This window comes from Talaromyces proteolyticus (assembly GCF_021365285.1).
Source record: "Talaromyces proteolyticus strain PMI_201 chromosome Unknown BGW36scaffold_11, whole genome shotgun sequence".
In the NCBI taxonomy this organism is placed as follows: Eukaryota; Fungi; Ascomycota; class Eurotiomycetes; order Eurotiales; family Trichocomaceae; genus Talaromyces; species Talaromyces proteolyticus.
This window is the reverse complement of record NW_025764287.1, coordinates 94,103-106,832: the sequence shown is the minus strand read 5'-3', so window position 1 is coordinate 106,832 and position 12,730 is coordinate 94,103. Positions and strand designations below refer to the sequence as shown.

General features: G+C 42.8%; 6 protein-coding genes across 6 annotated transcripts; 2 read left to right on the top strand and 4 right to left on the bottom strand.

The window, feature by feature from the left end:
* Positions 1 to 320: 320 nt before the first annotated feature.
* Positions 321 to 1,874, bottom strand: BGW36DRAFT_400017 (S-adenosyl-L-methionine-dependent methyltransferase; the record flags this gene model as incomplete). The annotated part of the gene is made up of 9 exons (XM_046218587.1): positions 321 to 363; positions 419 to 838; positions 910 to 1,047; positions 1,122 to 1,152; positions 1,245 to 1,270; positions 1,347 to 1,492; positions 1,557 to 1,665; positions 1,720 to 1,787; positions 1,815 to 1,874. The coding sequence occupies 9 exons, from the start codon at positions 1,872 to 1,874 to the stop codon at positions 321 to 323; spliced, it is 1,041 nt and encodes a 346-aa protein (XP_046067812.1).
* Positions 1,875 to 2,017: 143 nt separating this feature from the next.
* Positions 2,018 to 4,100, top strand: BGW36DRAFT_386357 (cytochrome P450). Its single transcript, XM_046217009.1, has 5 exons — positions 2,018 to 2,446; positions 2,505 to 2,687; positions 2,749 to 3,083; positions 3,132 to 3,546; positions 3,621 to 4,100. The coding sequence occupies exons 1-5, from the start codon at positions 2,029 to 2,031 to the stop codon at positions 3,932 to 3,934; spliced, it is 1,665 nt and encodes a 554-aa protein (XP_046067811.1). The 5' UTR covers positions 2,018 to 2,028; the 3' UTR covers positions 3,935 to 4,100.
* Positions 4,101 to 4,512: 412 nt separating this feature from the next.
* On the top strand, positions 4,513 to 5,350 carry BGW36DRAFT_410417 (uncharacterized protein). The gene is made up of 2 exons (XM_046219138.1): positions 4,513 to 4,667; positions 4,720 to 5,350. The coding sequence occupies exons 1-2, from the start codon at positions 4,599 to 4,601 to the stop codon at positions 5,071 to 5,073; spliced, it is 423 nt and encodes a 140-aa protein (XP_046067810.1). The 5' UTR covers positions 4,513 to 4,598; the 3' UTR covers positions 5,074 to 5,350.
* A 1,535-nt stretch (positions 5,351 to 6,885) lies between these two features.
* BGW36DRAFT_431062 (uncharacterized protein) lies at positions 6,886 to 8,592 on the bottom strand (the record flags this gene model as incomplete). Its single annotated transcript, XM_046220924.1, has 1 exon — positions 6,886 to 8,592. One exon carries the CDS (start codon positions 8,590 to 8,592, stop codon positions 6,886 to 6,888), a length of 1,707 nt encoding a protein of 568 aa, XP_046067809.1.
* A 540-nt stretch (positions 8,593 to 9,132) lies between these two features.
* Positions 9,133 to 9,568, bottom strand: BGW36DRAFT_303791 (uncharacterized protein; the record flags this gene model as incomplete). Its single annotated transcript, XM_046211916.1, has 2 exons — positions 9,133 to 9,297; positions 9,353 to 9,568. The coding sequence occupies 2 exons, from the start codon at positions 9,566 to 9,568 to the stop codon at positions 9,133 to 9,135; spliced, it is 381 nt and encodes a 126-aa protein (XP_046067808.1).
* Positions 9,364 to 10,148, bottom strand: BGW36DRAFT_386349 (uncharacterized protein). Its single transcript, XM_046217008.1, has 2 exons — positions 10,060 to 10,148; positions 9,364 to 10,005 (listed from the first exon to the last, which is right to left on the bottom strand). Exons 1-2 carry the CDS (start codon positions 10,132 to 10,134, stop codon positions 9,748 to 9,750), a joined length of 333 nt encoding a protein of 110 aa, XP_046067807.1. The 5' UTR covers positions 10,135 to 10,148; the 3' UTR covers positions 9,364 to 9,747.
* Positions 10,149 to 12,730: the final 2,582 nt, after the last annotated feature.

Sequence of the window (12,730 nt, the reverse complement as noted above, 5' to 3'; positions counted from 1 at the left end):
GCGACCCAATTAATTCTATTCAATATTCAGGGAACGTCCGCCTAACGATGTAAAATCGTTAGCATCATCAATCGTCGATATAGTCAGATTTGTCTGCTTACTTACTCAAGAGAGAATGTTCTCAAAGACATGGGATTATAACTTCGCTTTAGCGTGGCCAGAAATTTCCAACTGGTATGGGGTGTTCCTTAGACATCGGTTACCGCTCAATATACATACCCTATTAACTTATTCCTTCAATTTCGACCCATAATGCCACTTCTGCAAAGGCTTTAACAATGTGGCGACAAAGTATTAGATACATGCACTTATATTTGTAATTAATATTCCTTCGCTAACGGCTTTCGACCTGTAATGACACGACTGGGGCCATGCCGATGAGATTTTGAACAGATGAACCGAATACAAACAAACTTACACGATGTTATAGGCGTGGAATCGTCTATTTGAAATATCCTTCCTCACATTTACTAAGAAAACTTCCATCTCCTCACGTGACCAACCGGCTACCTCGACAAGGAGTCCGAGAGCAAAAGGCGATAATGCTTCCAAGTATTGCACATTTTGATATCGACCAATCAACTTGAGTTCTTCATTCTTTGGCCAGCCGTTTATTGGAAGTTTGAATTGTCGTTCCTCAACGTCGACAAATCCAATTTCTGTCATCAACTCCTTCAGATGTTCTGGGGCCGTTAACTGCTGTCCAATTGAAGCACAAGCCTGGATACAATTTTTTTCCCACTCTCTCAAGCTCGTATCATGGGGAATGGAATCGTCATCAGACCTAGTATAGACATCTGTCTCTTTTGCTTCCAAGTATCCTCCAGGGAGAATGTTTCTGTTTAGAAATATTTTATTAAATGCGGATCATATTTTGGTTTACAAGCCATTGCGTTTAACTAGACGTACTCGTATGCTTGAGACAACAGACGCTTCCAGTCTCGAATGCATCCGTTCAGGCTTTGAAAATGTATGAGGTCAAATTTCCGACTGAACGTCCAGTCCGCCTCCGCATCATCCATCTGAAAAGACAAATTCGGTGGCACCCTAACATGATGTTAGACATAGTCTCGAAAACAATTTAGACGTGCTCATGCCAACACACAAGCCGGAGTACTGACCAGCTTGGTTGAATAGGCGACACATCGGTGCCTTAATGAAATCTTATATATCAGAATCGATATTGTGACGTCGTGATGGAATCAAGGAGAATCAAAAGATGGAAGAGAAGTCAGCACACATACCAATTACCTCTGCAGAGGGGTACATCCTGCAAAAGCGTGGTCATCCGGTTATTGAGGATCCTTCTTCGCAATTAGAACGATTTACTGAGTGTCCTAGCTTACTGAGCGACATTTATAGCCCATAATCCCGTTCCGGTTCCTATATCAAGTATTCGCGAAGGGTTGGCAACAATGGGCGCAAAGACTAGACGCCCGCCAAATAGCATGCCGAATATGTGTTGTAAAAAATCATGCCGGTCGCATTCCATCTATAGTGTCGTCAGTGCTACGAATTCAATATTGTCGTATCATATAACGTAGGGAGTCGTGTACCTCGTCATTCGGAAGAATATGCTGTCCGGACCCGTAATTGGCATACCGACGTCCGTTCTTGTATACGTATTCAGTGATGGCGGAGTTAAGTGAGACAAGACTGCTAGACCTGAGGAAATAAGATAAGCATATCGCAATGTGATTCATGAAGGGGTAACCTAACTCGTCTCTCCCACAGGCGGAGTCATTGTCGTCTTCATCAGACAACGTCTCTATGCAATCAATAGAATCCTAAATTGACGCAAAAACGAGACATACATCTGGTTCAATAACTAACTCCGCTGCCGACTCGGGCACTGTTGAGGCTTCTAAAGCCATCTTTTCTTTCAATGATTCAAGGCATGAAACTTTTTTTGGCGAAGCTGTCGCAGCGTCATCCTACGGTAACCCCGCACCTTGGCACACGTGACTATATATCTAGTCAAAATAGAATCCGTCCTGTGATCTTCCGATATCAAGCAAGAACAGGACGATGTCCTTCCCCGGATTAATAATGCCACTCACTGGAGCAATATGTGTAGGGGTGACGATCCATCTCATTGTCTTTTCCCGCGGAGAATGGGAGCGACATGTGGTGACAATTATGTGGTCTATATTCCTATGTCAGGCTTTGATATGCGCGGCAACATTGCGATTTTACGGAGGGTTATACCTTCAATCTCTTCTTTATACATTGACCACTATGGTAGGTTTCAGTGTTGGCGTTTTTACCAGCATGAGCATATACAGGATCTATTTTCATCGTCTACGACAATTTCCAGGACCATTAGGAGCGAGGCTCTCGGGATTTTGGTCAATGGGTACTGCATTGAGAGGTTTCCAGCTATATAAAAAAACGCAAACACTGCACAGATTTTATGGAGATTTTGTTCGTATACGTAAGAAATTTCGTACGATATGTGTACGGTCCTCGTTCTGGAAGGCCTGCGATCTAATTGTTGAAAGTAGGACCCCGAGAAATATCAATCAATCATGTTGACGCCATCAGAGACATTCACGGTATTCGATCAAAATGTACGAAGGGACCATTCTATGACCTTAACTACCCTTCGCGATCCCTGCAAATGACACGCGACAAATCTTTCCACTCCAAGCGAAAGCAAGTATGGGAAAAGGGTTTCACGAGTAGCGGTATGCAACCAGTCGTCCATCTAATTTATTACTGCAAAAGAGTAACCGAGTCATTAATTAGCACTATCTCAATATGAACCACGCATACTGCACCATAGTCTTGTCATGGCACACCAATTGTCTAAACGCACACAACAGCCCGAGGATATCACTAAATGGATCCAATTCTTCGGTTTCGACGTGATGGGTGACTTGGTATTTGGAAAATCATTTCGCATGCTTGAAGAAGGAAGACCTCATTTTATCCTTGGACAGATGGCTGCAATGGGCCCCGTGGTAGGCTCTTTGATTTGTGTTCCATGGCTATTTATTCTATTCCAGAACTTGCCAGTCATTAGTCATATGCGAAACAAATGGATCGGGTGGTGCAAATCTCAGGTTGAGGATAGAAAAACTGTGAGTTATCTGTCGTCGTATGGCAAGCCTTATACTGAGGATGTATAGTTTAATTCGTCGCGAGTGGACCTATTCTCCTTCCTTCTCCCACCCTCTATACATTCAGAAGGGTTAGAAGCCGATGACTTGATCTATGACTCAGAGCTTGCCATTGTGGCTGGTAGCGACACAACTTCAACGACGCTCGCTGCACTGTTATATCTGCTCACGCAGGAACCCGAGAAACAGGAAATCTTGCGACAAGAGGTAGATCGGCTTTGCTCATCACCTCAAGAAGTGTCAAATCAGATATTAAGCAAGAACGCTCCATATTTGGATGGCTGTATCAAAGAGGCTCTTCGATTATATCCTGCGGTTCCAAGCGGCGTCCAACGAATGACTCCTCCAGAAGGTGCAGTCATTGCTGGCCGGCTTATTCCTGGGGACACCCTCGTTTCGACCCCAACTTATGCAATCCATAGAGGTATCTCTTTCATTCCCGCAGCTCAAGTGGTAGATCTCGAATCGAACTAACACCTTAATGACGTTATTTCTAAGATCCTCGTTACTTTGTTCAACCGGACGCGTTCCTTCCGCAGCGATGGTCCTCGCAGTCACACCTGCTACTTAAGCAAGAAGCTTTCAACCCATTTCTCATCGGCCAACACTCTTGCGTGGGGAAGCAACTGGCGATGATGGAAATGCGAATTTTGGTTGCCGTTCTCGTTCTCTCCTTTAATTTCCACTTCCATGATGACGGTTTGTCTCAAAGATCTCATAAAACAAAGTGTAGAGGGCTGGACTTCCAAGATTACTTTACCGCCAGAGTGGGTCCGGTTGAAGTTCTTCTTGAGAACAGAGCAATTGGATGATTTGGGGGCTAATCTATAAGAGTAAGGAATAGTGTATATAACCTAGACCCATCTAGACTACTAGCACCCGCTTTGGAGGATGTTTAGCGAGAATTGTTGGAATAGGGCTGATGTTACAGTAGCATTAGTTAATTTTCTATATATTGAATTAATTATCTAAATGCCAGTGGGTTTCTCATATGTTTATAAGCTAAAAAATAGTCGTAGTCAGTAACCAGAATCACCATAAATGTAAGATTAAAGAGAACGACGCCGGGAGTATTCCAGGTTAACGCTGACACCAACATTGCCCAAAGTGCTCGAAGGCATGCTGATGGAGCCCGGGCGAATAGTTTTAATAAATCATAAATAATGGCCACTAGGCGCATGGTGGTGTGTGTGATTGGAAGCGATGACTCCTTACGAGGGGGCAAGCGATGTCTCATTGCAGCCTAATGGCCTCCCGGAAAACACGGAGCTAATCCGAGTGGTTCGGATTTCAAATCAACCTATCGTTCTGTGCATGAAGGTTCAACGAAGGGAAATAGTGGAGCTGGGCTTGAAAGAATCAGCCCAGCCGGTCCTCAACAACCACAAAACCCCGCTGGACGGAACGGCAGTTCCTCAAAAATTCAATAATAGTATGTGCCTTCTGAACTGACCTATATCATCAATACTCTTCAAAATGGCTAGAAAATGTCATGATCTATCATCCACGAGGGCCCAAGATCGTGATCCAGAAGTATTCGACAGAGTAAGCTTGGAATGGTAGAATATCTTGGATTCATTCTAAATATACACACCAGGGAGAACAACATAGCAATATTTCTAAGCTCGAACAGCATTTTTTGTTGAAGAAACAGCTGTATGAGGCTCATTCCAATCTTGAGGCCGTTTTGGATGCTATCCGACTTGACAATGGTGATGCGCTGAATATAAACCTTATCAGGGAGATTCGGGGTGGGGCTTCTGACAATTCTATTCTTGCTGCCGCTAGGCAGATTGTTAAGAAAACGAAGCGAAGTCATCAAAGGCCGCTCGATCGTCCGATAACCAATCCGATGTTATCGGAGATCGACGAACTAGAGGCTGTTGATGCTATGACTCAATCGGCGTCGAAAAGCATACATGCGGAAGAAGCTAGCTCTGAGCAATACTAGAATCATGAAATGCAAATAGTATAATGTTGCACAAGGAACTAAATGTACACACGTCGCCTGAATCTTGAAACACATCTGTCTATTACATCTGGAGAACAAGGCAGGTCAAAACCACGCACACATCGCTTACATAAACAGAATATTACCATTCAACATGATGGACATCTGCCCTCGGATGGCGTAAATATATCAGAAATGAAGCTCATCATGAACACAAAAACGCTATTTTCTAGATAGCGTCAATACCTTTTTGGTAACTAGCACATTGAAAGTAGCGTGATTCTGTAAAGTTTAAGTCCCGGTACTGACCCACCTGCCTCTGTCTGCCCTCTGAGGTTTCCCTCCCATGGTGTGCTAATGTAGATGGGTTAATGGTTTCCAGTGTTTCCATCTCTATGTGCGTCTGCAATCTGATACAACGATGAGCGATGTGAATTTAATACATTCACTCTTGAAATTGATTTGACCAATAAACGTAATGATTATTTCGTTTGAACAATGAGCTAGGGTATTAGAAGTAGCACCTTAAAACAGCCCTTACTGATATTTACTGGTTAAACTGATTCAGAGAATGAGTGTATAAAAAGATCTTTCCACATTCATACTACAATTAATATACGATGTTTACACCTTGTTTAACGAAATGTTTGTTAAACTTCCGAGGTGTGTTGAAGTAGTCAGTTCGTAGCAGATTAAATATAGTGAACAGCAGGACTTTCCGTTGATATTTATTTCCAAATGACGAAGAACGTGAATTCCTTCTTCAAATAACCAACAATGAAATACTGGAGTGGAGTGTGGAAAGGGCTATGTGAAAGGTACATCAAGGTTAACATGAAGATTTATCCCACTAACATAGTTCAGAATTCATCAACGTACAAGGCGAATTCCCAAGTAAGTCTTTACGTGGCGTGTTATCCTATCGATCTAATGGTAATAACCATAGCTGGTCTGATCATATCTCAATGAGAACTCCTAAAGGCGAAACTAGAGGAGCCTTTAACATCGACCATATCGGCTTAATTGATGGGTTTATACCCTCAGATTTCTCTAATATTTCAAAAGGATTCGCACAAGAACCAGCTCAAGCTTCTCGAGAACAACCTGTACAGGCACCAACAATGGTTTGTCAGCGTAACCGTCATAATAAAAAGTCCGGCCAAAAATGGGAGAAACATACCAGGAGACTAGTTCTTAGATGTCAAACTTGTACAAGGTATCGATCAAAACAATACCACCAACTACATGCAAGGTACCCGCAGATATTTCCCAGTGAAGGGAATTGCTCTCGCAGGCGGTGTAAACGTAATAGGCGGCCATCGCTTGTGGAACTCGAATAAATCAATCTGCTGAATAAACACCATGATAATAAGAAAACAGTGTCGCAATTCAAAATTCCCCATCACGAACACTCAAGGATATTGAATAAATATTTTTTACAGAAATTAATGGGTTTACCATTCGAATGTAGAACATCCGTAATACTTCCAGCCTCATTTAATTTTCCATCCAGAAAATATATGTGGCTTCAAAATACAACTATAACAGGCCAATACTGGCACTTATCTAGAGTCCCAGCTCTGGCGGAAATGCCCGATTGGGAGCCTTGATGAATCCATTGTGCGGGACTATAACGTATTGGATTCTTTCTCCAACCCTATCATCAAATGGGCTAGTACGTACGCAGTTAGATTGTATGTGATCCTTCAAAGGCCCATCCAACCTCCTGGAAAGCACGTAACCAGGATGCGCGAAGGAACTAGACTGAATAAGAGCGTTTTTAGCTTATTTTAATAGGCTGAAAAGCTTTATTTAGGAATCAAACGAAAAGTGCGAGATATCAATATTGTTTTCGGCCTTCAGCGGGGAAGAATATTTGATAGGGACAGATCTCTTCTTCCTGTTAAGACGTTTCGTCCAAATGAAAATAGATAATGCAATGCATATGGCTCCCCCTACGGCTCCGGCGGCTATTTCCACGCTACTACTCAACACGCGATGTGACCCGCTGGAATCGTCGGCGCTGGATGGCCCGCTGCCGGAATTGGCAGTAGTTGTGGGTCCAGAAAGTTTGGTACCGGAAGTGTGTTCATCGTTATTGGTACTCGTTTGGGGAAGTAATGTGCCAGACGGGACGTTTGTGGCGCTAGTCGACACACTCGTGGTGGCATCGCCGAGAGTGGACACAACACTGGCATGACTTTCAAGGCCCGAGTTCCGCGGAGTTCCTGACAAGGTGATTGGCAAAGGCATGATCTTGGAGATAGTTGAAGATTGACTGGCGGTCTTCCCATCAACATCGAAATCAGAGGTAGCCTGGAATGGGCTGTCCCCCTTAGTCGCAGCCGAAGTTGTCGTGGTCTGGTACGTAGGCATATAATTGACATTTGTATAAGACAAACTAGGTCCGGATTGGGTGGGCTGCGACGTTTCTGCTCCTTGTGTGTGTCCGCTAATTGGTAGGGAGTGCGAATCTACCACCGATGCTAGACCGTCTGATACAACCTCGAGTGCCGGGAATAGAACGTCATTCGTTACGATACTATTAAAGACAGAGGCGGTAGCGGGCGCTGGTCCAACATTAGTCGAAGAGTCTGGGATAAAATTACTTTTCATGTAGCCATTGAATGTAGAACTGATCAATGTCTGCGGTGCGTTTTGCAGCGTTGGAAGAGCTGACGGGAAAACATCGATGTTGCTAGTACTCTCAAACAAGGTTGACACGTCAAACGGTGTTGGGAAAGGAAGCTCGCGAAAAATTGTTGGATTATCGGTTTGCACGATACTGCCGGCAGAATTGGGAAGAGTAACTGTTAATACTTGCGGAAGATTTTCTGGCGCGGAGGTAATCGAAGGAGGAGACGTTGTTTGTACCGTAGACGATTCGATGTTGTTGGTAGAAACAATGACTATATTAGACAATATTTCTGGGATATTATCTGGTGCGGAGGTAATCGAAGGAGGAGATGTTGTTTGTACCGTAGACGATACGATGTTGTTGGTAGAAATAGTGACTATATCAGATAATATTTCTGGGATATTATTTGGTTCGGAGGTAATCGAAGGAGGAGATGTTGTTTTTACCGTAGACGATACGATGTTGTTGGTAGAAATGGTGACTATACCAGATAATATTTCTGGGATATTATCTGGTTCGGAAGTAATTGAAGGGTGAAATGTCGAAGATATGATAGGGACCGGATGAGATGTTGCCCGTACGGTAGAGGACGGCAACACGTGTGTTGTTGACGAGCCTACTGTCCATGGTTGAATTGACGCTGTGTTAGGCCGGTGCTCAGTAGACGAATCATAAGATGATTTCGTCGATGGTGAGATGATTACCAGCTCGCCGCCGTGCCCATTCTGATGAGAAGGGAGATACTGCGATCCTCGCCAGGGTCCCGTCGGGGAATAGCTTGACACAACCCTCCGATGAACGTTAATGCTTTGAAATAGACCATTGCACATCCAGTATATACTACTAAAGAGTATGAGGTAGGCAAAAGAAGTCGACCGCATTATATCGGATGATTTAGAAGTTGTCTTTTATGAGTTTAAAATTGATGGCTTTGATGTATCTTTGTACCCCTATGTGGTAGACACGGCATATGAAAATATATTCTTTAAATTTCGCACTCCGATGTATATACAATTCAATGGACTTATAGAGGGTCATAAATAGATCAAAGGAAACAGCGATGGTTAAAGAGACAACGCTAACGCATTCACAACTCCACTTGACTGTGTCCAAACAGATTTCAAAATGGGCTTTCCGGTGACAGGCACCAATTCCAGGAGCACTCCGGTCAGCGTTTATGCAACAGGGACTTCTCCGTCGAACTTGAACACCGGTACTGCTCTGTACGGCGGGGGAAGTGGGAGACCCCGGCCATCATTATCATCCACACCATTTTCGGCATCAACCAGTGTGGTGTACACTCCTGGCTGGCTTTTACTATGTGCAGTGACTGCTATACTATGGCTTGTATTCACTGGATACGAGCATTACATGTAGTTTGAGGAAAGCAATGTAGATTCTAGGTTTCTATTATTTCTCTATCATAATGGATTAGTGGAGTTGAATAAATTGTCTGAACTTGGAGCGGGGGAATTTTTATCATGTTGACGTGGGAGTGGAGGTGGGTCTCGTAACACAAATGGATCATGAGATTGAGGAGCATAATCGGCCGACGTCTTGTGCACGACAGGCAATTTCTTTTCCCTCTAGACTCAGATCATCAGCGGTAGTTTAGTATAAGTGATCCTGCGTTTCATTTACTATTTCTTCCTCAGTGGGAGCATGCTCATCGGGATTAGTAGAAAACATGTAGATCCGACCGGTTGGCATTCTCATCGTTACCCATGTCTCAATTTCATACCGATCCTGGAACTCTTTAATGCGTTTAAACAAGTTATGACGTCTTTTTCTAATTTTCTCCTGCTGCGTCCGATCCCCCTTTTTGTAGGACTCTGTCTTTTTTTCAACCTTTGTCATCTTGAATGCAGTATATTCGACCTACTACTACTGACAAGGACGATAATTTAATTAAGATTTATATTCTTTGGTCAAGGTGAAAGGATGTATGCTATAAACACGCGAGAAGATACATAGGACATGACGTTTAAATAGTAGCCTAGAGTTCTTTTAGGCCGACTTTATTTGCTCTACCCTCTTCACAGCCAGGGCATAAGAAAATCAGATTCCTTTTTCCTTCTCCACTTGTCTATCCATATCTGTTTCGCCTTTGCCTCTTTTTCGTACGAGTGCCGAAATGCTTCGTTGAACTCTTCAGCGGCGACCCTCATAAAATCCTTACTCATTGGTTCATCTTCGGGCATCCACATACGTTGCAGCATGCAAGTTTGGGATTGAGATATTATTTGACTCGAAATACTTAGTGTGGAAAGTAGTAGCTCCTGGTAGATCTCATGGCAGGTTTCGAAATAGTCATTTTCCCATTTATGACACGTCAGCTGATCTTCTAGGAATTGTTCTGGATCCCCAGGCAATCCACGCATCTTAGTCATTTGCACGCGCACCGGGGATATTTCTAGAGCCATAGTCGAACCGCCCATATTACCAATCTGGTGATCCACATCGTTGGGGCTAGGAGGATCAGGCATAGGTTGTAATAGTTTTCCGTATAGCTGGCCTATGCTGGGCAATTCTTGACTTGTTCTACTCTTCACACTGTATGAACTAGACGAGTCGTCCTCGCTCCTGATTGTAGACATCCTGAAGAGCAACGAGTATATGGATTGATAAATCAAACTGTTCCAAGTGAGGTTGAAAGGACATTTATATTAATGATTAGATTCCGCCAAGATAATACATCCCTGTAATAGATATGTTATTTACTAGCCTTCCTTTCCTAACACCCATCATCTGAGAAATTACACGAAGATCACTAGAGGGACGGAAAGAAAAAGAGAATATCTTGTGCGCCCTATGTATACAGTGCTTAACAGTCTAGGTCCGTGATTATTATATTTCGACTGATGGCTGACATAGATTGTTGGATGATAGACATTGACTGGATTTGCAGTGGCACCTCGTCCATAACATGATATAAACATACCAAAGACAATGAATAGCAATGATCGCCAAGCAAAAAGTTAGGGTTCATCAATCTGTTCAGGACATGCTTTTAGAGAGGAATCGTGAGATTATTATCTTAAGGTCGGCGGATGTCGGCATAAACTTGCGCTAATTCTAATGGATACCTATCGAATTATTTAATTTTTCTGAGCTGTAGATAAACAAACTCCGCGTATTTTAGCATGCAGTTTTAGGGAGAAAATTTCTAATCCAGAGACGCATTAAGTTTATATGAACAGTTCAGTGCACTGAGTTACGGCTGTCCTTATATGAACACATGATGAACATTTGAATAAAAATCATAGCTTAAACTATATACTTAGGTTCATAATTGCTTAGAGTATATCCCGCAGTGCTTATTAGGTACCTATATATATCTAAAACTTAACCACCCAGCGAACAGGTTTAATCAAGTCTCGGACCGGACCTAATTGGTCAAAATTATCCTTAGACGGGGGTCGACACGGCGGCGAATCGGGGCCTCCAAAAATTACCCATATTTTTGACACGTTCAAGGTAAGCGGCGAAGTGCCCATTAGTTGTTACATTAGTGATAATTACTGTAATTGTAATGGCATCACGCCTACTGTAACTACGTATAGCCTAGCGAAGAATTTAAGAGAAAAGAAAGTGTGTATCAGGTTTCAATTTATAAGCGATAAGGCTATTCCCTTAACCTCGGCAAAGATTGGATATTCCTCTTCATATTTTAGAAATCTACGACAATATGTCGTTTCTATATTAAAAGGGTCTTCAAAATATATTGAGACCATCTTTGAATGAGGATCTGGGATAGACGCATTAAAAATATTGATCTTGAATGGTTCGTTGTCATGGGATCGCATGAGCCATTCAGTCCAGTTTTAGACTTAGCTTTCTCTGCTTCTTAGATTTTGACTGCCGTCTCCGGTATTGGGTCACCTTATTACGGATAATAGGTAACTTTCTCCAAGAAGATGGTAGTAGGACCTCAAATGTATATCCATTAGGTGTCTCTCCGGTGATTTTCCCTTGATTGACTATATCCTTCACCAAATCCTCAGAACTGAGTTCGCTTTCAGTTGGAGTAGACTGAGACGGACAGGAATAAATTCCACCAGAGCGAAGCTTCATCTTGATATTGGAAATGTTGCGTAGTATTCGAAAATATAGCAGTGTTATGAACCACGATCCTTTGCTGGAAGAACTAATATCATCTAAACATTGAACTCTGGATCGTTTATATACATATGGTTCGATCTGTTACAACTGTGGGCTAATTGCATTGAAAAACTAAATATGCAGGGGTATTAGAACCCTATCTTCAGCAATAGGCAGACCTTTATTAAATTCAGCCTTGAGGATGAACTAAATCTTTGGAATCTTCAACTTGATGCCCTCCCCATAAAAAAAAAGCGAAACAATTCACCTACCTAGATCTTGCACGGAGTGCATATACAAACCGGACCTTATTCTTAGTATCAGCTTTGGAAATGATCAACCTTTAGATGTTTTATTCAATCCTCCATGAATGCAGTCGCTAAATAGGGTATTGGGTAGAATATATTGCTTGCTTGGAAGTAGAAATACGAGAAAGGCCAGGTATGCAGCGCCCAGGTCACGAAATTGGACGCGAGGCACCCAATCACCGGAGCGGTGATGATAACACCTCACGCAGAACCATGTAAAGCCATTCTCGAAATCGGTTTGACCAACAAACAGATGGTGATTATTTGCTTACCCCACTGCCAAGGTTTCAGGGTCGATTACATCTCCTTTGATTGGGCATCCATTTATAGATAAGGATAAAGCTACCAATCAGTTTCATTCAGCTATGAGCCCAGAGCTTAGCAATGGAGCCTTGGAATAATCAACACTTGTGTTTACTAGTCAAACCGATTTTGAGAAGGACTATATAATTATCATGATTATTCTCCAATCCCACCGCCAAGACCTTAGCCGCTGTTAACTGTATCTAGTAAGCTTTTTCAGCCAATCAGAAGAGCCTCCGGATGTCGTTCTTGTCGATGATAACCCATCCCACATCCGCTCTGACCCGTTGTGCCTATCGATTTTCGT